General features: G+C 38.5%; 1 protein-coding gene across 1 annotated transcript in view; it reads right to left on the bottom strand.

Moving 5' to 3' along the window:
* Positions 1 to 27,543, bottom strand: part of LDB2 (LIM domain binding 2) — a 363,923-nt gene extending 336,380 nt beyond the window's left edge. Inside the window, exon 1 of the mRNA XM_058837474.1 lies at positions 27,509 to 27,543. Within this exon, the coding sequence (XP_058693457.1) occupies positions 27,509 to 27,528 (20 nt within the window). The 5' untranslated portion in view covers positions 27,529 to 27,543. The remainder of the gene's footprint in view (positions 1 to 27,508) is intronic.
* Positions 27,544 to 27,836: the final 293 nt, after the last annotated feature.

The following is a 27,836-nucleotide window of genomic DNA, read 5'->3' as shown; positions in this document are numbered from 1 at the left end:
TACCAGAAACGCACATAATACAACTGGTAGGTCTTTCAGTAAGGCCTTTGTTTTGGAAACAAACCATACTGTAGTTATATGAGACCATATATGTAACTTAAGGATTCCAAAGTAAACAAATTAAAAAACCTTGTATTTTCAGACCTTATATAAGAGCTTATACTCACTCTGGCAGTTCATATTTAAAAACATTTGCATTAGCAGGTTTTATTATGGATCAAATATTGCCTGCCTTTCTACAGTCATCATAAAGTCAGTGTAAAAGTAAGAAAGCTGGCACAAACCTAATACCATGTTCTGATTAAATAGACAGAAATGCAATTGTGTGCTTGTGACTGATCTAGATCTAATTTGTCTTGCAGGATGTTTCTCCAGAACACAGATATGGTATTAATGATCATGCAACCATAGCCACAGTCTCTTTTTCTTTCTTTGGCTTTTGCAAGCAATTTGATATAAAAACTGGATTGGATTTTTGTTTTTGTTCTCTGACAAGAAGTCTAAGTCTTTGCTAAGCAATGACACAGATTCAAATTTTCTCTGTGTGATTTAACATGAGAATTCCTATCAAAATCTAAAAGCAGACTGTACTACAACATTCTTCCACTTTTCTCAGATTGCATCATCTGCACAGCCCCATTTTGTGCTACGTTAGCAAAAGGCTACTCACATTTCTGTGTCATGACCTACTTCATTAGTTTTCCTAATGTGTGCTTTCTTTTAGTCCTGGGCAAAGTTTCTCTATTTGGCAACTGAGCTAAAGTCATCTTGTTCCTGTTGTCTGCCCTAGGTGTTGCAAAACCATGCACGGCATTCTTAGGCCCAAGAATCAAGATGCAGTGGGAACATCTGCCAAGTAACTTACCCATAAAAGGTAAAAATCCCCTGATCTTTCATCATTCTATAGGCCACCAAGACAACCAAAGCTGCCTCCAAGGATGGAAGTTTTTTATTAAAGGCAGGTGCCTTGATGAAAAAATTACAACTCCCTCCAGCAGAGCCACAGGATAAGGGTGGGTGATGTCAGTGCTCTCTCAGGTTGTATGGCATGATAAATAGACTGATGAGAGCTCAGGTGTTCCAGCAGAACACTGTCAGCAGGCGATACCAGTATATGCCAGGAGCAAACTGCCAGGGCAGCAACTTTGCAGAAAAGAGCCTGAGGCTCCTGGTGGACACCAAGTTGAACAAGAGGCAGCACTGTGCCCATGCAGCAAAGAACCATTACATTGCCTTCACTGGGTTAGGAAGAATGTTACCAGAAGGTGGAGGGAGGTGTTCCTTCCACCCTGCTCTGCACTGGAGAGGTCACACCCGAGTGCTGTGTCTTTCTGTACTCCTCAGTACAAGATGTGGAGCTACTGGAGAGAGCCAAGTGAAGTAACACAAAGATGATGAAGGCACTGGAGCATTTCTCATATGAGGAAAGGCTAAGACAGCTGGAACTGTTTAATCTGTGGAAGAGAAGGCTCAGAGGGGATTTCATCAATGTCTACAAATATCTAAAATGAGACTATAAAGAAGAAAGAGCCACTGGTGAATAATGACAGGACAAAAGGCGATGAGCAAAACCACAGAACGTTCCCTCTGAGTATCAGGAAACACTTTTTTACTGTGAGGGTGACTGAGCACTGGAACAGGTTGCCCAAGTAGGTTGTAGAGTCTCCATTCCTGAAGATATTCAAAAGTCATCCGGACATAACCCTGACAGCTTGTTCTAGCTGACTATGCTTTTGCAGGGGGGTTGTACAAGATGTTTTTGGATTCTGCATACCTGCAAGTCATGCTTTCCCACCTTTAAAACTGTCCACCCCTTGGTTTGCCGTGACCTTTTGCAACAGCCCATGGTGCAAAGGATACTGCAGCAGTTTTGTAATGCTGTAACCTTTCCTCCCAGCAGACCTAGTGCCATGCATTTGTGTCAGGGTTTATGCCAAAGGAAGCTGGCAGAACCCCAAGCAGAACCTCACATGGTGTTTTAAGGAGCCTCAGAGGTAGCATTTGAAAAACAAACTCTCTCAACTACTGCTTGTTATGGTTTCTAACCCTACACAGGCGCAAATTTTAACTTCATGGAAGTAAGGAATTATAATGCCAAGTTTGTCCCCATCTGAATAGGATTTATATTGGCATAGTTGATGAAAGTGAAATATATTCATTTTCTCCTTTATCCTGGCCCTTTATTTGAATCACTGCTCTTATTTTATATTCCAGCCCCTCATTGCTAAACCCATCACCACACCTGCCCATTTCACCCCATGCATGCTCCATTTCCCATTCTAAGAAATACAGATTTGGCATCTATTGTTCCTTCTGAGGACTGAAAAAAAGCAAAGGCCAAGTGATACTGAAAATGCTTGGAATTTTGTACCAATAAAGATACTCAAGTATCTGCTTATCTGGGTTTCTTTTTTCCCAGTTCCTTAACAGTTGTTATTTTGAGAAAATCTGAACTTCCATTAAATATAAAAAGGGTTTTCTTTTTCACTGAGAAAATTTTGGAATTATCTGATTATATTCTATTCTCAAAATCTAAAAGATTACTATAAATCTGTCACCATTGTAAATTTAATCTTACCCAACAGGTCAGGTTGAGGCAGAGGGACAGGAAAGGCCAGTGTTTTTCTAGCCAGAGAAGACAGGAATATTGCCTTTTCAGGCTTCTCATGACATGACTGCTGCTCTGAGCTGAACCTCAGACAATGTGTGGCTTCCTTTTCCACACAGAAACACTGGGCTTGGAGAGAGTTATAAAGTTTATTTCCTGCAAATCAAGTTCTGCCCACACAGTTCACATTCTGCTCCAAGAAATAGGAGAGGATCCAATTGGAATAAGGAAATCTTCAATTTCTAACACTTCCATGACTCTTTGATGTGTTAAATTTAGATTGTATTTATTACAGGACAAAGAATTTTGATGTATCTCTGAGCATGAAATACGATCTCTTGGTGAACCACCATTGAAAAAGCAGTTTATGTTCAAGTATTCTTTGGTGAGATTTCACCCGAATCAAAGCTGAATCCCATAATCAGAGGATAAATTCTTCCTAACCTCTGAAGTAGAAGAGGATAGCAGGCTAGCAATGGTGCTTACTACAGAATTAATTACTTTCATAAACTGTGGAGACAGAGTTGATAGAAGCCTTTTAAAAGTTGAAAGATGCATAGGAAAATACAGGGGCCAAAGATTTGGAGTAGTTTGGCAGAAGAAGCCTGTACAGAACAGGGAACAGGGGTCTTTGTGCCTGAAAAGCTGCACTCAGAGCTAAGGGCCCATAGAAACATTTAACAAGAGGAAAGGTGACCAATAGGACTGGAGAAGAAATATTATAGTAGATTGATTTTAGTTCCTGTTTATTCCTTCATCCTCTATTTCTGTTTATTTCTTAGTCATCTCTTGCATCTATTACATCTATACTGTCTGATTACTATTAAACATTATTTTATGTTTATTTCTTAGTCATCTATGCATCCCTCTTATGAGGGATATCAGACTAACAAATGTATCTCTGGTCGCGTATAGTGAATTTTTTCTTATATTCTTGTATTGGGGACAGAGAGGTGAAAGTCTCTACAGCTGAATAGTACAGTTCTGTGATATAAGCACTAACTTTAAGCTGAAAAAAACCTTACTCTCTGCAAAGAGAAACCATTTAAATATTAAGCATTCCATTTTTTTTCCTTTACAGAACTCAAAGAGGCAAGAGTGTCCATTATTTTGTTGAACTGACAAAACTTCACCTTCTATACTTCTCTGCTTGTTGAATCTACAAAACCTGCAGCACCTACACTGTGCACTTTTGAAACTATAAGCATTAAACAAAATACAAATAGTTTTGGAAAAGCACATTGCAAACCTAATATTACTGCAAGGGTTAATTTTTTTTAAAGTAGAACATCTATAATAGAAAGCCGTTCAAAAAATAATTCCAGTGATCCTTTCAATGACTCCTCTGTAGCATGCTGTTACTGTTTTTCATGCTTCATCCCCTGTGGCCATACTAAAAGCAAGGTATTTAGCTCAAAAACTTATTAATCACAACTACCAACCCTTTCATTCCAGAGGAAAAAAAAAAAAAAGCATACATAAAAATGAGTTCTCATCTATGTGGACTAGCTTACATAGAGGAGATTGATCTCTATATCTTCAGGTCCCTTTTACTGGTGGATTGTACAGTAGAGCAGCAGTCCTAGACACTGCAGCATCTCAGTTTTTCTTCCTATTCTTCTTAGGAAGAAACTGCAGTATAGTGTTTACAGACATTAGGAGAAAAATAAAACAATATTTGTGTTTTGATGACAAAAGACAGAATCTCAGGTCCCTAGATAGAAAAACCATTCTCCACTTGGTTAAAGCAGCATGTGTAAGCCCCTACACCTATGGCTGAGAATGACAAAGCTCCCTGAACCTTCCCAGCAGCAGAATCAGAAACCTCCATGCAGGTTCAGACACTGCCAAGTGACAGATACATAAAATGGCAATGCATACATCAGCTTTTTGGACAGCTGGGTCCTACCCTTTATTCAACCAACCTTTGGCCAACTTTCCCAGATTCTCACTACTAAGACATGCCACATGTGTCCAGGTATAATACCTAGAGGCACACATTAACAGCAAGGTTTTCAGATATTTTGACACAACTTCATGGGAAACCTATTGCTAAGAATGTTAGTGTCTAATATGTTCCACTTTATAACACACCAGAAAGTAAAGATGCAGGAATGAACTAATTATTCTCAAACCATGTTAAGGCTGTTGGCTGTCACATCATCCAAGACTGCTCACAAAAGGGAAATAACAAAGTTTGTGAGAGAACAAACATTCTTGAAGATAAGACCAATGGATACACCAGTTTTGTAGCACAAGAGCATCCCAGGGCACATAAAAGAAAACTGAGGTGCAGCCACACATATCCACAGTTTGTCTTTGACTGTATTATGCCTCTCTTCATATAAATAGCAGTGACTTAGCCTATGGGAATAAATGGAAGTTATCTTGGTGCCTGAGTAGCAGGAGAGCAGTGTGGAGTGAAACATCTAAGCAAAGGAACAGACATTTGAACCACAGCCCCTTAGAAGGAGTCTTTATTTGGCAGTGCTTTGGTAGCACTGCCTTTGCCTTCTCAAAAAAAATGTGTTTAATAATTTTCTTAATTGCTAGATTTTTTTTAGGAAAATATTTTAAATAATTACTTTTAAAATGCTGCAGTGAGCATTTCAATTACTATTATCCACTTCCTCCTGTGTCATGTTCAGGGACTAATGACAATCAGAGAGCCCAGATGCCAGTCTGTATATTATAGTCTCAGCCAGGGTATTTGGCTCCTTGGTGAGATCCACAGGCAGTTATTCTGGCAGCTCTCAAGTTGTCCCTGCCTAGAAAATTATTAAGGCTGTCGACTGACTGCTCAGACTACCCTGTTCTGGACATCTGGGCTCTTCTGCCTTCCCTAACTTGTAACAGAACAGCTGTTCTCTTCATGTACTTCACTTGTGCATGTGTGCATCCATTCATTTATTAGCAAGGAATTGAGAAAAGCATGTTTATATAGGTGCCTTTTAAGTCACAAAACATATGGTTATCCCCTAGTCTAGCACGATTTCCCATAAATTGGAGAGAAAGTTTCCAAACAAATAGACAGAGAAAAAAACATGGAAAGCCATATCTGAGAAAAAGTCTCTAGACACATGTAGGTGTGTAGCAGGTGATGCATACTGCCTGTTGGTTTCCTCTGGAATCTGAAGAACACTGTTTTAACATGTGCCTAAGAAAGATGCCAGATACTCTGTAAACACCAGCTCTGACCTTAGCCAACCCTTTAACTTCCTGCATAGAATTTCCTCTGCATCAAATGTGTCAGAAACACTCTACATGATGCAGATCTCTAAACAGCATTGTCCTTAAATTGTTTATTTCTTGAATGGCATCAAGGTTGCTGACGTTGTGTGACACAATGGGAAAAACACTGTCCCTGTCTTGTAAGATTTAATCTAAATAAGACAGAACTCTTAGTGCAGACATTCAAAGTAATACCACACAGCAGAAACAGATGAAAGGCCAGGCTCAAACTTTCATCACTCAACGCTGCTATTATCTGACAATATTGCAGAACACATGTGCTTTCAGTAACGCCAGGTGTGCATGTAAAGATTTTCTTATATTACCCACATCAAGACAGAAAGTGACAAAAATCAGACCTGTTTGACATAATCATTCTGTCCAAAATCTTAGCATAGATGACACAAAATCACCAGATGCTATACTGGAGGTGGTGGCTAAATCTTTTGAAGAAAGCTTGGACTAAATGCACATGGATGTTACTGTAAGGTTACACATAGATAGATATCTAGCACTCTCTAACTATATCTGTGCCTGGCTTAGTAATGCACACACTCAAAAAGGTTAGAATTTGGAGGAAAATTGCTTGTGTTTACAGCGAGGAGGAGAATGCAGTTAGGTAGTCATTGGGGTGCAGGTGACACTTTGTAGGTTTCCAGCCTAGCCTGCTTCATGGCCATGTGTGTACATACCCACACGCTTTGAGAAGTAACTTTGCCCAGCAAATGGGCACAGTGATGTGGAAAGAAGTGAGCAGAATTCCAGGCACAGCTGGAATCACTCAGTTATGATTGCAAGGAAGCTGGAAATGAAACTGAGATATGGGAAAGTCGTTAAAAGGATTCAAAAGCAAAATCATGGTCTAAAGTGTCATTTTCCAGAGAAAATTGATTGGTAGGACAGAATTAACAGAAAAATCTGAATATTGAGATGTGTGAAGTATCCGGGCTCTATTCCTGTCAGATGTGCTGCCCTAGACTTGCTTACCAGGAGGATGTTCCCTCTGCAACAGGACAAGGATACCTAGTTCAGTAGTAAACCTGAGGATAACTTACCCGGAATTTTCTTTTCTATGCTTCATGGTATTTCAAATCCCGGTCTAAATTCCCATAAATGAAGAACAAACATGACTACTGACTGCCTACACATGCCCATCTGCTCAGATGGCACAGCTCCCACTAACAATTTAGTTGGGCAGTTTCACTAAAGTCTAGGTGCCAAACCAGCATACGTTTCACAAAGATAAGTCTGTATGACACTACAAGCACCATTTCCTCTGCAAGATTCCCTTGTCTGGGACAGGTTTGAAGATTATCCATCTAATGCTTCCCTGTTAGCTTAGTTTCATACGAAACAAGACAATACAATCACAGTCTGGCTCCTGATCTCTCAGTCTGCCCTCTTCTTTCATACAGAAGTTTGGCAAATCTCAAACAGATTTGACAGAAGCGCAATGGTTTCAGAGATATTATTTTTCTATATATTTTGTTAAAATTAATGTCTGGTTAGAGGGGACCAGTGTTCAGCTATGTAAACTAAATCCTTACTAAACAAGAGGAAATCTCCACAAGTGATTTTTGTCTTACTTGTGGGAAAAGCTACTGTCAGAACTTCACTGGTACTAGACAGAAGGGAATCCAATCATTAGACACAATCCATAGTAAAGAGGACAGCTGCTCACAGAACAACTAGGTTTTGATCACAGTTCCCATCAAAGAATGCAACAAAACCAAATACCTGAAGGCAAATACTGAAGAATCCCAAAGAGTTTACAAGCATTTCTGGCCACCACTCAAACACTCCATGTGTGTAGTAGAATAAATTGGCAGCACTCTCAGCTTGCACAGGGCAAGCACAGTGCCATCCACCTACACATAGCAAGAGTGCATCAGAATATCTGTTGGATTTTTCAGATTTTGCAAGTTCCTCAGTAATTTCCTAATGAACGCTACAGAACTTGGAAAACTCAGCAAGCTCTCTCACACTTTTCTGAATGTTCAGTGTCATCCATCAAACACTTGGCCACAGGAGAAAACCCATTCAATGAACAAGTTATAGACTTCTACAGTATAAAAGAAAGGCCTATATGACAGCTTTCCCCAGCTGGTACAGTCTAGTCCAAGTACCTTGAGCCATTTCACTGATAAAGCTACCTGCAAAGTTACACAGAGATTCTCAGTCCAAGACACAGTGAATTCTAAAGACCAGTGGCAGGAAACTGAGCTGGTTTTCAGTCTCAACAAATGGCAGTGCAGAGTGGAATACAGGCTAGTTTCCAACCAGAGTGATAACAAAAAGTGACCCATCCATACTGGCTAGGAGAGAGGGCAGTCATTTATTTTTTCAGCTTCAAAAGAAACCCAAATCTATAAAACTCTCAGCACAGACAGGTGAGCTCTAGAAAGCAGCTGTTGTGGTAAGGGATATGGAGAACTACCACATTTGTGCTTGTAGGGTCAATGCAACCCCACAGAAAAATCAGTCCCAGCTGTCCTGGCTAAGAACAGGGAGGAAAAGGACATGAAGAGAACTGGATTAACAGTTCTGAGGGAGATGGCCAGCACCCACAGCATGCAATTAATATCATGCTGGCAAGAAGAAGGAACATCACCCCATTTCCTTTCAAATGCACTGTGGCCACAGATGATTCACCTTTACCAACAAGTATGTGGCAAGGAGCAAAATTTAATCTGGATGTCTGAACTATATTTTTATTCTCATCAAGAGACTTGCCCTAAAGTGAAACCCTCCCAAATCAGTATGTTGTTGTCAGAAAAGGCAGACCATCCTTACATTCATTGAGAGAAATAATTTTTACTGATTTGAAATTGGCATTTTGTACAATAGCATTTTAATTTCATTGTGTTTTTTCTTTGGTGGGGGAGGGGATTTAAGCAATAGCAAATATTTTCTTTGGCAAAACTAACTTTAAGATTAGCATTATCATCAGTGATATTCTGTCCTGGGAAGAGCATTCCCATTATAAATAGTGAATTTTCCAGGTGTATTGGCTCTTTTGACCTTGTTGGATCAAGTACAGCACTGTTTCTATTTACAGGTAGTTGATATTCTACAGAATAGCTTTGCTGGAGTTCTGCTTGTGTACGGTGTCACTGGCAGTGAGAAACAGACAAACACAAAACAGACCAACAAGTTATCATTTTGATTTTTCTAACACGTTCTTTGTGTTTCTGAGAACCTTTTACTCTGTTAGATAAAACTGGAGAAGATTTTTGAAGGATCCAATTTTGCTGTCAGTTACTCCTCAAACTAAATCAATAACTAACAATTTTTAATAGCGAAGCTCTTTCAATCTGAATGGCTGCAGTGCATGTGCATAAACTGCAGTAATGTTTATTGTATTCCAAGATGGGAAAGCTAGACTTTAGATTGTGTAACTTTCCATGACACAGTTTTCCTGAGGGCTCTTCAGCTCAACAAGCAGCCAAGGAAAGGGAGGGTGAATGCAGCAGATCTGTTTCTTTCCAGCCTGAGATGCAGATGAGGCCCCACCCAGCAAACCAAACTTTGGCATTCGTCCACATGCTCCCCCAGGCTAAGGAAAGAGGAGCCATGAAACAATATAGCAGTACAAATCCTCCTCAGTCTTTCATTTAGATGCTTGTTTTCTCCCAGAAATAAACTGCCCTACATGGCAAACAAGGCTGTATGGTCAAACAGGGCTTATGGTCATCCATAACTGCAAAGTAGCCATGCAAACCTGACTCTAACGTGCTAGCTTTTGCTCTGTTTCAATATGGCAGAAGCTACAGATTTTTCTTATCCATTATGTGTCCATTGTTCTGGGCACAAACAGACAGAAACATCGTCTCTTTCAGAACCTAGTTATCAGTCAAGCAACAGGAAGACTCTCTCATCTGAAATTGAAGAAGTAATCAGAATTCCCTCAAATGGCAAGTTTTTTACTGCAAGATCAATGTGCAAATAATTTGGTAGAACATCACCATCTGGTGGATACACCCACTGACAATTTGGCTTAAATTTTTTCTTTATCTCCCTGGTAGTTCTTCAGCACAGTGAAGAATATTACATCATAAGGTTACAGAAAAAAATACATTCAACCAATCAGTCCATTGGCAATCTGTAACTTCTTCTTAGGACAAGACAGAAATCTTCAAAAAGGAAGAGGGGTGTGGAGAATTCCTATCTTCATATACCATTGTAGGTGGCAGACCTGTAAATAGAGTCCAGACAGGTGAGGCTACTCAACAGCTCTTCCAGGCTGCCGTGGAAAGATCCTATTCTTTGTGAAAAATAGCACACACCTCCTCCAAAGTCAGAGAGAAAATAGTACTCTGTTACCAGTTGGTTAAACAGTGCATTCCACACCAAAGCTGAGATTTCTTTTTCATTTTACTCTCAGAACTGAGCAATTAGTCTCACTGTTGATAGAAATCGTCTGCTTTGCACAGTCCCTACTCCCCAGCATGTCAGCAAAGTGCAAGATGCCACCCTTTTCACAAGCTCTAACTGGATAGTGGAGAAAAAGGGGAGGAAGGGAAGCAAAAAATGTCCATACTGTGTCTATGAAGGAATTCTGTCAGTTGAAAATCGCATTCTCTAAAAACACCATCTGCCCTTAGACCTTGCATCTTGTATCACAGAATCACAGAATGGGTGAGGTTGGAAGGGACCACTGTGGATCACCTAGTCCAACCTCCCTGCTCAAGCAGGGCCATCCTGGAGCACATGGCACAGGATTGCATTCAGATGGGTCTTGCATATTTCCAGTGAGGGAGATTCCACGACCTCCCTGGATGATTTATTCCAGTCCAAGGTCACCCACATAGTAAAGAAATTCTTAGTCATATTCAGGTGGAATTTCTGGAATTTCCTGGGCATCAGTCTCTGTCTGTTGCCTCTTTTCCTATTGCTTGGCAGCACTGAGCAGAGCCTGGCTCCATCCTCCTGGCACCCTCCCTTCAGATTCTGGCAGACATTGATGAGGTCCCCTCTCAGTCACCTCTTCTTGAGGCTGAACAGGCCCAGATCCCTCAGCCTGTCCTTGTAACAGAGATGTTCCAGTCCTGGACCCCCAGGTCTTTCTCTGCAGAGCTGCCAGGTCAGCCCTCAGCCTGTGCTGGTGCCCAGGGTATTGGTTCTCCAGTTTGCCTTTGTTGAATTTTAAACAGTTCTTCTCTGCCCATCACTCCAAGCTGTCTGAAACATGACGTTGAATATGGTATTTTCTGTCTGCTAATTTTCTTGTTGTTCTGCTTTAACTGAAAGCCTTATCAAAGAAAATTTATATATGGCAGTCTAGATATCTTTCTTATAGCATTATAAAACCCCAGGGTTGGTTTTTTTTTTTGTCTGTTTCCTATTTGTAGGAATTCTTACCCTACAGTTTCAAGTAAGACCTGTAGAAAAAAGCCTGGTGTGATCGTTCCCCATGTCTAGGTGTCTGAATTTCCACCTGCAGATTTCAACCAAAACCTGAGAAAAGGTAGTGGTCTCTACATCCATTATGTTGTGTTAAGTTCCATGTAACTATGATGCCGTTTGGGTTTTGCCTTTTTTTCTTTTATATGTTCTCGGTATTCTTCACACATAAATTTGTAGCTCTGTAATCTATTGTATTAGTGACTAGTTTTCCCAGTACTTTTCCATGACCTTTCCCTAAGCAGAAAGACAAAACAAATTCCGGAGCCCCAAGCCACAGGAGGTACAAGGCCCCTATCCCATCTTTGCTCTTCCTGGGAACCAAGGCCAAGAACAGCTCTTTGAGATCCATTTTCATGGACAAAGTACAGCTAGTGCTGAAGGGAGGGCTCCAGAGAGGAGCTTGACCTGGAGGAGGGGAATTGCATCACCTTTTGTCCTCCTGATTGGTGCTTTTTATCAATTTTGCTAATTTCCTAAAACCTATAAAAATTTACTCATCTTGGAGGGGGATGGTTTGTGGCCATCTTTCCACAACTGCCTCTAGAGGCCTTCAAATAAAGATCCCCTTTTATATTACCTCCTTACTAAAATTATCTCAGGTTTCAGCTCCAGGTTGGGAAAAAGGCAGCACTGTGCTGATACACAAATAATGGGATGGAACTTCAACCATCAAGGAGACTTGTACAGCACAGAGACTGCAGAGAGTGTGGAGCTCAGACTCCCAGAGACAAAAGTGCTCCAGTCACTGAAGAAAAACTTGAACAAGATATTGTAAGACAATTAAGGCCTCCATGCTTCTAAAAAGTAAATACTAAACCCCATGGCCTCCCACTGCAAATTATCCCAATGCCTTTACACTCTTTGTAACTTACACCCTTGTTTCACAAATCCCTTAGCCTGGCCTGTTTAAACACTACATTATACTGAAAGCAGTAGATGCTTAGCAAAGAAAAAGCAGAAAAATCATGATGATTTCATTAGAAATTTATGTTGAGCAATTTATATCATAATGTTGCACAATATTAAAGCAGAGGTAAGAGTAATGCAAGAAAATCTTTTATGCAAGATTTTACATAATGAAATAAACCCACACTTAACCACACAGCTGCTTCATACTGTGGTTGTCAGAAGTTTGTACCATAAAGTTTCCATGAAAGCCTGTGATGAGCAGTGACAGGGTGAAGCAAGGCTCTACGACCACTCAAATAAAACTTCAAACACTGACAAATAATGGATTTAAAAATAAGAATTTTCAGGCACTACCAGAAAAGAAGAGAAAAAACCCTTTTTTTAAAAAGCAAAAAACAGCATCAATAAATTGATAAAAACTAGCACTAGCACAGAAAATTAAGAGTTAACAGCAAAACACTAATTCTTACTTGTGTAGGAGATCCCAGGGCAGGATATGACCTGAGAGACAAGCCTGTATGCTAAAAGATTGTGAAGTCTCAAGGGGAATCAAAACACCTGAGCAAAGTTTGAAATACCTGAAGTTGTATAATACATTTAAAACAAAAGATCTTCTAAAGACAGCCAAATGCATTCACAGAAGATGACAAGAAAACAGGATCAATAGCAGATCAGAGATAAACACATCCTTAAGACACTGTCAGTAAAAAAAAAAGTACAATTTTTATTCATTGTTGTAGCAAGAGCCACTTTGGAAAAAAAAATGTTTAAAAGCAATTAAGCAATTTTACAGAAATAGTCTGGGATTTTGTGCAAAGCGAGAGAGACTCCACGCTTGCCTCATCTCCTAGAAGCATCCCATATTCTTAGATGTGACGTTGCCATGACAACCACAACTTGGTGACCTCGTTATTTCAACCTAATCCTGCTTTGAAATTATAGTTGCTCCACCCTTTTGCCTGGCTAGCCTGATAACATAATCATTGTAAATGAGGATGGAAAAACACAGCAGGATACCATTCCCCTAGTGACATGGGACTAGTCTCACCTTATCAGGGAAACAGAGCAACAATTAAACTGCCCAAATCTAAAACCCCGAAAGTAGATTTTTATTTTTGTTGTTGTTGTTGTTTTGTTTGCTATTCTATTAAAAAGAAAAATCTAATAGCTTGTCAGTGCAGGGATTCAGTTTTTAATGGGGGCTTTTGGGGAAATTCCTTTTAATTTAATTTAATGTCTTTATCAGGAAATTAAGCAGTAATAAGTGGTAGTTCTTCTTAATTATGCATTTGTTTTGACTAACAGCTGGAGGAAGATTTAGGATATAGATGAAGAGTCAGGACAGAACTTGTTTAGCAAATCAGATTTGGGTTTTTAAGTTCAAGCTTGCCTTGCTCTATTTAAACTGGTTAAAGCAGTGAGTACTACAAAATCCCAGCTGCAGACATTGTGGAAATACTTATATGTTTGCTCACATGTCATAGGTGCACTCCTGTAATTCTGCACTTATTACACACGTGGACAACCACCATGCTGGTGCTGTTGCAGATTTAAAGAAAATACTTTCTTGGCTCCTTGGGGAGGTAATTCAGAGTTTTATATGTATATAGGACATATGGGAGCTAGATGAGGAAAATGGGGAGTAAACAATTTTAAAAGAACATAAATTTGGAGCTATTGGCGTAAGATCCAACTGAAGCGCCATAGATTTTAGTTCACAAAATCATTTTGGGACTGTTCTCACATATTTGTGTCTCCCTCCAGTTTCTGTTAGAGAAGTCTAACTTCTCCCTTTCTTGGTGTTTGTATGTTTTAATCTGTTTAGGGACATATTTTAACTTAGAGGCTGTGATTGATACTGCATGAGACTTCTTGAGGGAACACCTTCACAATGAGACAACTAAACTTGTAAATAAAGGTCGCTATTAGAAGAAGATGACAAAAAGGAAGAAAGACAGGCTGTTTTGACAGAGAAGTACAAAGAGCTATGAAATTGTTCAGTATGGATACAAGACTCCTGTTATTATGGTTATTTTCAGAAGAGTAAGAAAGATTTCCTCAATCCTAATCTAATGCACCTCTGCCAACAAAGGGGCTGAGTCAGCCCCTGAGGATATGAACTCATGACTCTAGAAAGTAACTCTACATTTTAACATTTGGAGAGTTGTACTACTAATTGTTCTTTCCAGCTTTCATGTCACAATAGAGGACTTGGGTGCTGCCCTCTAAAACCAATCACCAAGGACTCCATGCACAAGCAAAGGTACCTATCAGGCACCCATGGATTCAGTGACCAGCCAGGAAAACCTTTAGGCAGAAAGTGCTTTATTAACAGTGTAACCACAAGTCTATTAGAAGCCTGAGGTAGCTGATGAAGTAGTAAGGCAAATAAAGGGATGATTTCTGGTAAGGCACAAAAAAAATTTTGAATCCTACTGCAGCACTGCTTGGGGTTAATTTTCCTGAAGAACTAATACAAAAATCCCAAAGCACTATAGCCATGCATTGCAAGTACAACAAGATGAGCTGAAGACTGAGCTCTTTTCTCTGTGCCTTGAAAACACCTTTGTATTCAAAAGCCTCTGCAACAGGCAGGGCTAAACTACCACTTGCCTCTGCTGGAAAACTTGCCACTCCCAGCAGAGAAAATGAAACCACTGACAGCTTACACAGTCACCTTCACATAGGATCAGCACAAGGTGTCTCAGGCACAGAGAGCTCAGCTTTTCTCCACAAAACAAACAAAAAACCAACCAACCAAACAAAAATAATAATTAAAAAAAAAAAACAAAACAAAACAGAAACAAAAAACTCAGCCACAAAGAAAGAAAAAGAAAAGGGAGATAGAGAGATCACCAAAACACACAGTCCATTTCCTCCGTGGAGGGACCCCTTGGCCTTCCTTCCCCTTCAAGTGGAGTACTTTGCTGCCAATATCTAACCATTAAATAATTAGAAGAGAAATGTGAATGCAATCATTAGATATTTTTTTCTTGAGTTGTTCAGCAGGGGTTAGAAATCAGTCTCCATTAAAATATTTTTCTTAAGCTCTGTTGAATCCCAAGAGCAGAGAATAGACATGAGTAGGAGATGTTTTTACAGCACTGCAGCAAAGGAAGCAGGTTTTCCTTCACTAAAAGGCCAAAGTTCATTTTCTTAGAATAGCAGCATACATTCCAAAATGGTGCCTCACATTTACCAAGAGCTATCAGGGAACAAGTGAACAAGATTTATGTCCAGATTCAAATTTAGTTCTCCTACATACAATAGTAAAAGGCCAGACCATTCAATACTTAATCAGGTTTGGAGTCTGATTTTTCCAGCCTTGCTTGAGATCACCATATATCTTGTGCAGACTGATTAATCCCTCTAACTACTGATTCTAACACATGAACAGGAATCTAGAAGCCCCAAATGAAATTCTAAGCAGGAAGTGTACTTTGACAATTGATTTTTGCATCTACAGTCTGACTTCTTAATCTATTACAGCCTAGTTTGCTGTACTCTTTTCAGAAAAAGGAATATATTGTCCCTGTTACATTTATGGTCCTGGATTTGAACAGCAGCTAAAATCATTCTGTATTCAAAACAGCTAACATACTGGGGGGGAAAAGAGTTACAAACTCTTCCTTGTGCTGTCAAAAGGGGACTGCACAGCAGACCTCTTACTAAATTTGGAGGACACCACTCCTTACTGACCCTGCTATGGAATCCGTAGGTATGAGGTTTTATAGACAATACAAAAGTTATTATCTACAACTGATTTTCTGCTTCGTACAAATTTAAAACTGAAATAAGAACAAAGCTCTGCTTCTCTCCTGGATCAGTAGTGACACCTAGTGTCCAAAGACTAAAGGAACCGCGCTCCAGAGGAGCCGGTTTGCACTGGGCTGGATTAACACTACAAAAACTGTAGGGTGTGGCAGGACATAAACCAAATAGAAGACGACATTAGCTATGGGGTGACTTAAATTTACACAGAAACGCTACATTTCCTTTAAAGAATAATTTTCTGCAAATCAAAAAGAAAGGAAGGGATGTTTTCATAAGCAGGAAAAAAACTGTTTGGACAAGTAGAAGGTAATTATTCACTGAAACAGAGGAAGGTTCTGGGGCAGAGCATTCCTACACATTAATGATGTCCACAGTACAGTTCACAGCACACAATCCATAGTTCTAAAAACCTAATTTTTATATCTCGTTCAGAAAGGATAACTACCAGAAAAGAGTGTAACTGCTCCTTATTATGGTCCAGGTTCTTGTTGATACAGAAAAGTCTCACCAACATAGCTATAGTACAGTATGTTATTCCACTTACCCTACATCAGAGCAGATCTTTCGATATCTGGCCATACTAGCAGAATAAAAATTATTTGGTTACTGATCATTACCTGGATCAATGACTTGTGGTTGCAGGGCAATGCTGAAAAGACTAGTCTTCTCAAAATATGTTGTTATACATTTTATAATATATGGTTTGGGCAGTGCTGTGGATATGTTCCACAATTAGGTAGCTGGTCCCAGCCTCTAAGCCACTTTTACTTTGTGCTATGTTATCCACACAGTAACCTTATCACTCTTATGGAAATAGGCTTTGCCCCTGGTGGAAAGGATGCCACTTTCTACATGAAAATCACTTTTTTCCCTGGGTTTCACCAGGTTTAAGATTTGTAAAATGCTCTGCACTGCACTTGAAATAGAAAAAGTTTATAAGATGCCCAGGAATAATGTTAGGAGACATTTCAGAGGAAGAGAAGGGAAAAAAAGTGATTTTAAGGAAGAAAAACCAGGGTAAACTCCAAAGCAGAAGAGATTAGCAGAAAATCACTGCACTCTAGATCAAAAGACGAATGTACATTTCAAAAGTAGAGCCAACTCCTTATGCAGTATATCTCACACTATATTTATACGGGAAGAAATATTTTTTAGTCTCATAGGAACAAGTGGAAGTTGAAGCCTTTATCAGTCTCCTTTATCTTCACTTTGTGCTCATGTCTCAGAGACAGTGACTCCAAGCTGCAACACGGTAGACATGCAGGTTAGTAATGTCCAAACTGGAGAAGCCATGCTGGTTCGTGCAAGGAACCAGATGACTCAAATAGCTGAAAAAGAGCTTGGGTGAAAGGAGACACATCCATGACCAGCAGTAAAGAGATCATGAACCATACAGACAGAGACCCTACAGAGATTCTGTGAGTTTTCAAGACAGATGCACTAGAAAAGTGTTCAGAAATACAAAAGAATGCTATATGTTCTTTGAATTTCTGAGATAAGGAATAGTAGGGACTGATGGCAGAGAAAGTTTAAAGATTTTGTGGTACCAAAAAAAACCAGCTGCAGCCTTGATCAATGAAAAAACAAAACAAACAACCCACACAAATACTGGCAGTGTCAAAAATACATGTCTTGTTTGTACAAACAAAAGTAGTTTGTAAAAAAGTAATCTGCTCACAATAAGTGATTTGCCCGTATCCCATTAGAATTCATTCGTGCTCATACCTGTACCACATTGTAGCAGAGACCAATTTATTACCCCAGTCTAAAAGCCCTGGAAAAGTCCTCAAAACAAGCACAAAGATCAGAGAAAGGGAAAGCTCCCCTGTTTCACTCATTATGGCTTTTTCTCACTGCCTGCAAGATAACTAGAAACTGGCCAGTTACCTTGGCCTGTTTGGTACAGAATAGAGGTAAGTTTGAAGAGGAGTAAAAGTTTTTGTTGATTCAATCTTCTAGGAAGACAGTGGTTACTTTTAAATGGAGAAGCAGCATAGAGTCCTGAACTCAGGAAAACCGCTCTCTGTGTGACTGGTCTTTGATAAGAAGCTTTCACTCTGGCCCTGAGCCTCTGTACTATAGCTAAGGGATCCATGGGAAATGAAATATAGACATTATTTGACCTTTATGGAATTTCTAAGAGTCAGAATCACTACTGAAAAACCTTTAGGGGTCCACAAAAATGAACAACAATGACAGCCATTGCCTTAAATTGGCAGGTCTTTAGTTTTATTCCTGTCTTCCTAGGCTGGCTGTGACCTTACAGATAGTTCACTGGGACATGTTTGAGGTTAAAATAATCAGCTATATATTGTAACATCTCCTATTTATACCTTAGATTGAAGTCAACTTAACTGTATCTTGCATTAAGGTTTGCAGCCTTCTCCATGTGGTATCTTTCTTTATCAATAGTGAAAGAATGGTCAATATCTATTCACAGCATTATTTATGTATTTGCTAATTACTGTAGATTGCATCTCAAGTGAGGTGATCACACACTTGTTAGCTCCAATTACAGAAAAATCATTAGTCATAGTTTTATAGTACAGAATAGGTGTTGCAGGTATTAAATAGATGTTTAGCTTATTGCTGTACAAGTCCTATTATATCAGTGAGTACCTTAAATATCCAGAGGTTATAGCCTCTGCTATTTTTCAGTTTTGTTCAGTTTTGTGATCTGAAATGCTGAATTGCAAAAAAACCCAGGTGCACATGCACTAGGGTGATGAAGGGAGAGAGATTATCTTGATGTTTCATAAAATGATATATACATAGTTCAATAAGAAAGCCCTTTACCTTCCATGCAAAAATTCAACTTTTCCCCAAATGAAACAAAGCATTAAGATTCAAGAACATAACCTTGTAATCAGATCCATTATTTCTTTGCATCAACCCTTAGATTCTTTCCTATGTGTTTTTTTGCCTAATGATCTTATCATTAAGTTCAACAAAATTGAGTGTAATGTACTGAAAATACACTCAGCTGATACTGAACTTGTTGATGAGGAGTGTAGGCCTGTTAAAATTGACAAAACTGACAAGTTCTCTATTCCCCCTTACTTTATTGCTCTCTGGTTCAACGTGTAGCTTTGCAAGCAAAAAACCTTTATTGCTTGGTGGTTGAAAAGAAAGGTCATACTCAGGAATACATTTCATTAGTCATGATTCTTTTATCAGTTTTCCTCTTTGATGTAAATTAGAATTTGTTAACGGTATGTAGGTGCAAAGGCAAAAAATAGAAATATTTCACGGAGTTCTAGAGACTATCACTGACAAACTAAGGTCATAATTCTATTTTTATATCAGGGAGGTGATATTTTCTTAAAAATATTTTCTTGGAGATGCAGGAGCAGCAGAGACATCAGCAAAAATTTATGCTTTGGTTTTAGTGGTGCAATCACTGCTAGACTGAGTGCTAAATGCATGGGTTGCTGCACAAATTGTTTTTGCTGAAAAACCACTGGAAGATCAAGTTCACCACATGACTCCAAACCAGCTACACTAATGCAGCAGAGGGTAGACATGCAGAACTGCGAGCAAAAAGCCAGGAAGAAGAATGGTACATTGGCTAAACCCAGAATGTCAAGACCATATTTCTAAGCAGCAAAATTCTACTAAAAATGTCTGTGCTAACTTTAATTATTGTGACCACCTCAACACTTTATGGAACTATGAGAACCACATCTATCCACAAAGATATTTGGTGATCTGTTTCAACAACCTGTAAGCTGCCATAAAAGCAGCACATGCGAGTAAATTAGTGCAGAAATTACTATATAGACCAATGGAAGGAAGTGTTCAAAACAATTTAACAACTAACAGAACTGCCAAAGTTATTCTGCCCTTCCTGATGCTGTCTGTTTCCAGGGCCAAATCAAGTTACAGCCAACACAGTCTGTGCCAACCCTCGGAAAAAATCTGGAAGCACTTCACTCATTTAAAGAAATGTTAAACATTAATAATTCAATAAATAGGCTAGAAAAATACAGTATAACTAATTAATAAATATCTACACATTAATTTAGGCTCCTAGTTCAAAATATCCAAGGCTTTGCCATTACACATTACAAGTTAAAAGACTATTTTACCAGTCACAAAACAAAGAACCTCAAAATGAACAAAAGCTGCTTTATACATTGCGATTATCATGGCAATATTAAATCCTGTTCATGTATCCTTTTCAATATCCCTCAGCCTTTTTCCAGTCCAACCAGAATCAGGACTACATCCTTTATCTCTCCTAGAATCCTTGCACTTGCTCTAAAAGGAGTCACAGATTGATTCTTCACTCAAAGTCATCAGCATAATGCATGCTAAAATCTTCAAGAGAGAAGTACTTTAGCAGCCCAAAGTTTTATTCAGCAGTACCTTTCCAGCCTCACTCCAACAACATCTCTAGGCCTGATAGACTGAATCTGCCCAGCTTCAAATGGGGACTTTCAAGACTGACATTAATGCCTCCTATCTGGCAAAAACTGAATATTTAATATATCCTTACAGAAAAGCAGGGTACCAAGATCTCTCAGATAATTAGGGATTTGCTCACAGATCTTCCCTTAGCATTGACACAGTCTTTAACTTTGTATGGGGAAAAGAATTGTCAGAAATTTTCAGACCTTTAGAATAACTTACCACGTGCCTCAGGGAATCCTGGCTGGATCCTGTGAATGGTGGTGACACTACCACTTTTGAGTAAACTACACCTGTAAATCCACCAGAAAGGTTTCAAAATGAATTGCTACCAGCTTACCAGTCCCTCTGCTTTCCACAGATTTAAACCAAAGCACCCAGGCCTAGTTAGCTGCTGATAAACAAACCTTGAATGAGGTCTAAGTTTCTGTTTCCCATTAATATCATTTGTAGGTAACATTTTCGCCTGCAGGAAATGTCACAAAATTGCCTCCAATTTCAAATTAGGACCTACTTCTGCATTAAGTTGAAATCTTTCACATGACTGAGGTGTTGTCAGGTAAGGTGTAGTTATGCTGTCTACAGACACCTGAAGATGAGTGAACTTTCTCCTCCTATGTTTGCTTTGCAAGGTAAAGGCATCACCTTCCAGCTGTAGCTCAGATTGATGTAATCCATTCCTTCCTTGCTCCTAAAACAGACTACAACAGGCTACTCTTGTCCACTCAAACTTCAGCTTCTAGAGTTCCTCTCCTCAATAATTATCGTGTGCAACAAGAGATACTTGTGCTTCTCATATCTGCTGTGGTCTTGGATTTGTTTGGATTAATAAAAATTCTGATTCTGTGGATAGTAGCTAATTATATCACTGTGATCACTCAAGTAGCTGAGAAAAGAGGAAGTTCTCTGGCTTGCAACCCTCAGATTTAAATACTTCTAGATCAAGCATGAATTTGGCTCCTGATCCTACACTTTATTCTGGTTTTTGAAAGGGTGGAACATCCAATGAATTCTGAAATGTAGATTTTTGTATGCCTGCTTCTAATACTGTTTTGGTCCTACCTCATTCCCCAAGAATTTTAAACAAATTCTTGTTCTTGCAATCCAAACTACAATCAAGTACATTGAGAGAAATATGTGATTAAAAAACCTCTAGATTTTTAGAGAAGACTGAAATAAAAAGTATTATTAAAGAGCAAAGGCAGATGAAAATCTGAAATTAACATCTTATTTTTCGAAATAGCAGTGTTTTCCATTTAAATTATTGTTTTCTGTTCTTTCACGTTTTTCAATTCTGCTTTCAAGTAAAAGTATACTGAATAAAGATTTGTTGCAGAGAAGTACACCCACAATAATACTACATCTAATTTTATCCTGATTGCTTTGCTAAAACTTTTTTGTATTCTTTAGTCTTTTCTTATTTTCTTATTTCTTGACAGCTGACAATCACACACAAAATGGGAAGTCCTCCTTGTGCTATTTGTACACTATGGAACATAAGTGCCTCCTAACACTGCAGTTGTGTGGCAGACATGCAATATAATTGTTTAATGCAATTTAGTCAAGAACAGCTAAAGAAGGAAAAACCTTACTTAGGAAAAATCAGAGACAGATTCCAACTTCGCTCATTAAGGTTTAAAGAAAAGTGCTTTATATGCCTAAATGACTGCCTTGGCATGGTATACTCCTTTCCAAGTCCTGAATTTCATGCCTTTTTTTCTTTCTAAAGCTGATTTCAATCTTGGACAGCATCCACCTAGAATTACTTGTATGTTTTTAATTTCTCCTTTGACTACAGAACTTAAACAAACAAGTTTGGCTGGGTGGACTTAATCAGAAACAGATAAAAAGTTTTGAAAATGTAAAGTAAGTATGATAAATGCACCAAAGTCAACTTTCATTCATTTACTCTTCCTTTATTTCTGTTACTGGATATTTTAACACTCAGGTTTCTCAAAGACCTAAAGTAAAAAGAAATGAGCACCAAGGATATTGAACTTACATATCAAATTCTTTCCAGAAATCCTATATGAAAAGAGAGTCAAATGGAGTTTGTTGTCTCTTGCTAATGAACTAGATAAAGTTGAAAATGAGTCCAAGGTAAATTGGAGATAAGTAAACTATCATAGATTTCAAGAACAGGAGCTTGACTCCTCTGGTATTACCTAATGGTCTTTTAATGCCCTAAATTGTTCTTTGTTTACTACCTCAAGACAAGACTGATTTATTACAACAGTGTTAACACCACTTTAGAATTTCAATTTATTGCAATAGAACAAGGTAAGTTGTTTGAAAAAAATTGAACTCTCTCTGCAGACAAAAACCTTGAGACCTTTAGATCTGATCCTAGTTTCTAAAATCCTGGGTTCTTGGTCTTACCATTGAAATAAATCTCCTTGACCAGACTCAACTGACATGAAAAGATTAGGTCTGCAATGAAAATGACTTATGAATTCAGTAAGTCCATCTCAGTAAAAAAACTTAGTCATGTAAAAATTAAGGGCAAGCGATACTTCTACATAAATTCAATTCAGAATATGTGCACTAAACAAGCATATTCAACCTTCCATTTTGGGGGCCCTCATTTAAATATACCTGTGCCTAGAACTGGTCATTAAGTGTGTTAGAAATTGAAGCTTTATTGAATTCCCAGCTTTGTCACTGTCAATTGGCACTCTGCTGTTGACTTATGTAGAATTGGGATTTCATCCAAGACACTACAATCGAAGACACGTTCTTAGGAGTTTCAGCTGCCACATTTATCACAAGAGGGTTTTATCTTGAAATTATAAAAAGTGAGATTGTACAATTTATTTTTTTTCACTGCTAATAATTTTTATTATTGTGTTTATCTATAAATGTTGAATCAAACAACACAGAGATTCCAGGCTTGCAGACTGTCATGTATTTGTATAAGATTCAGAGTTCACATTATATTCATTAGAAAAATAGACAGAAAGAAAACAAAAAGTAACAAAATCCTCTGTTCCTTACAGTGTGCTTAGAACAAGGAAATAAATTCCTCCCCATCATCCAAGTAGTAACTACCAAATAAGACTAAATAGCCTCCAACGATTTTCCAAGAGCCAAAAGCACCAATTATTCCACAACCAGATGTCTAATCCTTCTTCTCAACTTGTAACAATTTCTACAATACAGTTATGTGTTAGTCAAAGAAAACAGACACAATACAGAACCTCAGGCATGGAGAAATGGAAAGGAGACTGTGGAATAACTAGTGAATACATTATAGTGGAGCCTTTGCAACCCAAGACTTGCCTATATTTCACCCACATCCCTGCAGAGGTATCAGTATGTGTAACAGAATATAATATCTTCCCTTATAAACCTTCCCTATGCTATTCAGTATTGATCAGAAATTGTCCCTTTTTAAAATGTGATGGTAGAAGGACTACGAAAGACCTACTAACTGAAATACCTGCATTCTACATGAACTGTCCCCTAAACCAGAGAGGAGGAAATCAAAGTACAGCTGGACAGTCGTTTCAGTAAAGAAGTCATAGCTCAAATACTGAGTGTAACAGAAATTCTCAGGCATGATCACAAAAATATCAGCTGATGCAACTATGAGGAGGTTTCAAATTGCTGTATTGTAATTTTTGCATATCAAAAAAAGTAGAGGCAAGGACAAGAGATAGTCAGCAGGTAATAGACTGTCCTCAACTTCCTCTTTGCTTAGCTTACAGGAATTCTTACAGAAAAATGATTATAAAAGAAATCCCATGTTCCTGAACAGTTATGCCTGTAGATTTTTGTGTACTGTGGGACACAGCACATCACTCATTACTGACTACAGAAATATCCAGTGAGTTCTTCTTTTTTGTCAATTCTCAGCATATTTCTACTATTCATGTGTTAAAATAAACTTTTTCCAATATTCCCTCAGAAATAGTTTGTGGATAAATATTGATGTCCATGTTTCCCTTTACACTGTCACACACTTACATGTGAACATGTAACAGTTCATATACAGATGTTTATTTTGCCCAGCCATCTGTTCCATCTGAAACAAAAGAGATCACAGAAAATGAACTCCCACTGTAACTCATTCTGAATACATAAACAACTGGGTTCTCAACAAAAAGCCTGTTGGTTTTCACAGTGTATTGGAAAAGATTGCACTTTATGGATGACTCAGAAAGTCAGATCCCTGGTCTGAACAGTGTGGAATATTGGTAAGACAATAATGAAAAAATGATGAGTGATCATGCGATAAGGGAGCATACGGATCATGCTAAAATTTTTACTTGCAGGATGGTGTTCTGTGTATTTTTTTTTCTTTATAGTTATGGGTGTTTCAGTTTTTTTCTTTTTCAGACAAACCCACAACTGAGAACTGGATTGGACATAAGCAGATGCAGTGAAGGGCAATAAAGTGAAAGAAATGGATTTAATGAGAGACTTGAAGAGGGAGTGTGGTGGGCAGTGCCAATATATAAGACTGTTTTCAACTGCAAGGAAGCATGGCCCATAAAGCTTGAGCCACAAAGCAGCAGCCAGGTAAGAGGCACATGCAGAGGGGGTATGAAATAATAAGGTCTGAAAGAAGTATACACAATAGTATGCAAAAACAATAACAAGAAAGAATTCTAATTTGGGAAGGCCATTAAGAAGTATTCAAATTTAGTCACTGAGAAAAAAAGGAGAGAACCATACGAGAGCGAAGTTTCTAGTGAAATCTGTTAACTCTGCTAAGCAGAAAGTTCAGTACTTGGTGTGACTGGAAGACAGTAGGGGAAAGTGAAAAGAAGACACAGCTGCTATGGTGCTGTCAGAGAACTGGTTCTCATGAATACAACGAGATTTTGTCCACCTGGAAATAGTTCTTATCCATTCCTGCCTCCTGACCATATATCTGCATGGAAACTGTACCTTTATTTGTTTCCTGGTCACAGCTGTCCAAGGCTGTTTCAAACTTTGGTCCTGAAAGTTTTAGAATGCACTCAACCTAAAAACTGAGCAGGTATAAATAGTAAGATCTGCTCCCAAATAAATGAACATAAGTAGATTCAAATCTCACTGAAGAAGACAACAGCAACACCTTGAGCCAAGCAGGTTCACTGTAACTACTGATTGTTTACACCCACATATATCAAGTCAAATTTCCTCAGACACCAGTCCAGTTCTCACTACAGGCTCCACTTGGCTCTTAACACATTAGCTCATGTACTCCAGCATTGGAATGGATATAGCTGCACCATAAACCTGACTTCAGGATGAAAATTTTCCACTTTGCACTCTCTGAAACTGAAAAAAACAGACAAAACATGAAATTTCATATGACTGAGCCAATCAAATTCATGTCCTGATACCTACAGTCAGGTTTTAAACCAGAATTGTACTTGAGGACTAAAACACAGGCCTAGAAGAAATCAAGTAATGCAACCTTGCCTCCTATTTAACAAGTTTAGAAAACTAAAGGTGCAAACAAAATCCCAACAATGACAATACTTAAACCTGGGGCTTCTGTGGAGGTATTCCTACTTTAAGTTTCCAAAATATGACTATCTACCCCATACAACAGGCTACCTGATCTCCCTCTGTATTAAGTGGCAAGTAGTCACTAAATAAGATAATTTTGCTGGCTTCTTTTTTTTTTTTTTTTGTCAAGGAGTCCTGTCTGGCATTACAGCAATAATTATTTTTTAATGAGAAACTATGATTTTGAAAAATAAATCCATAAAATATTTGCACTATAAAACAAAGCGTAAAAACACTTTATCTATAATATTACACTTGAAAAATATTTTGGTATATTAGATGCACACACAAGTTTGGAAAATAAAAGTTGACACTAGTAAGGTAATAACTTCTAAATCTGTTAAAACTTCCCACATATATAGCCATCTAGAATTATATTTATAGATACCCAAAGAAGCACTAGCCAGACACGACTGGACGCAGGAGGCAGTTCAGTGATGCTGTTCTGATATAAATCTATGAAAGCTGACTCATCTTGTGTTGACACAGCAGCTGCACCACAGGAAGAAAGCTGAGCTAGCCCAAGAGGGTGAAGCAACACCAGACTGCTGTAAGAGTTATGGTACAGCAGCTCATTTATGTCTGGCCAATAAGCCCATGCACTGCACTGCCCTGTCCTGCCCAACACACAGAAAGAGAAATAGCCAAAACAAAGAATGAGCTTTTGAACACCTTAAGATTTATATTCAGTCCTGTTGATTGTGGGTGAGTTTTCTATCTGACCTCCTGCACTATAAAAAGTGTTCATCTTTTTAACATGTGAAGCTTTCAGTTTTAGAATGGCTATGTTTTACCACAGTGAACAAAGTTTTATGGAGCAACAGTGAAGTAGGACATCCAAGCCAGAGCAACTTAGATTCTTTCAAGTTCATGTTAAAGGGAAACTGCAACACCCCTCCTCTGGTCCTTTTATTAGGTCACATTATTGATGATGTGCTTTTTCTACTGATGTCTTAGGCATGAAATAATAATGTTACGCCACATATCCAAAGCAAAAAGCATAGACACTCTTTAACAGGAGAAAAGATACATCCACAACTGTTCTTACTGGGCGCTGGTCTTGATACAGTCTGTAACAGCTGATCTCATGGCACAAAAAGACTCAAATAGATTGGACTTCAAATCATCGTTGATGATTCTCTTACTCATGCGCTTCAATATATATATACACACACCTTAGACATTAATCACTAGGAGTTTACACACAGACTAGTCAGAAACACTCTTATCTTAGAAACACTGGTTCAATCACTGCCATCTTGCTTTCAGTTTGCCTCATTCAAAATAAAGCCACTCTCACTGCTAGTTTTGATTTGATATATAACCCTTTCAGACTCAGTTCTGCTGTTCTTGATGCATTCTGTACTAGCCTCAACCTGGATATAACCACAAAAATTAATGCTGATGCTGAACTCAGTACAGTGACAGCATTAATAGAGCACTATTTTGTTGTCCACAATAAGCTCCCTCTTGTGCCTCTGGTGTTCTGTAATTAGGCCCCTTCAGACACGCACTTTGGTTATTGTGGTTCATCAGCTTATAATGCATTATTCTAAATAGCTGCATTTTCATTCTTTTTTCCCCCCCTTTTCATTTTTTGCTGTTCAATTAAAAAAGAAAAAAAAAAGAAAAAAAAAACAGATAATGGAAGTAAAAAGAATTACTCACCCTTCATCTCGATCTAACATAATGTTTATGGGCAGCAGGGAGAGCAGGAAGATGTTCTTGTGAAGAGAGGAACTTGAACAGCTTTATAGGACAACAACCTAGGAAGAAATGACAAGCCAATACCCACATTTACTGTTTGTAAATCTGAGCATTGATTCTGCTTTCACAAGTGGCTTTCATCAAATGCAAATCAGAAGCCTGGCATCTGCTTGAGTAACCAGGCAGCCCTGTCCCCCTTTCAAGGGAACAAAAGCCATATAATCAAAGGATTTTAAGAGGATGGCAAACTTATTGTAAGCTAGAAAAGGTTAAAAGTCTGGCAGGGCTT

Source organism: Poecile atricapillus, chromosome 4 (genome assembly GCF_030490865.1).
Source record: "Poecile atricapillus isolate bPoeAtr1 chromosome 4, bPoeAtr1.hap1, whole genome shotgun sequence".
Lineage (NCBI taxonomy): Eukaryota > Metazoa > Chordata > Aves > Passeriformes > Paridae > Poecile > Poecile atricapillus.
This window is presented reverse-complemented; position numbering and strand designations above follow the sequence as displayed.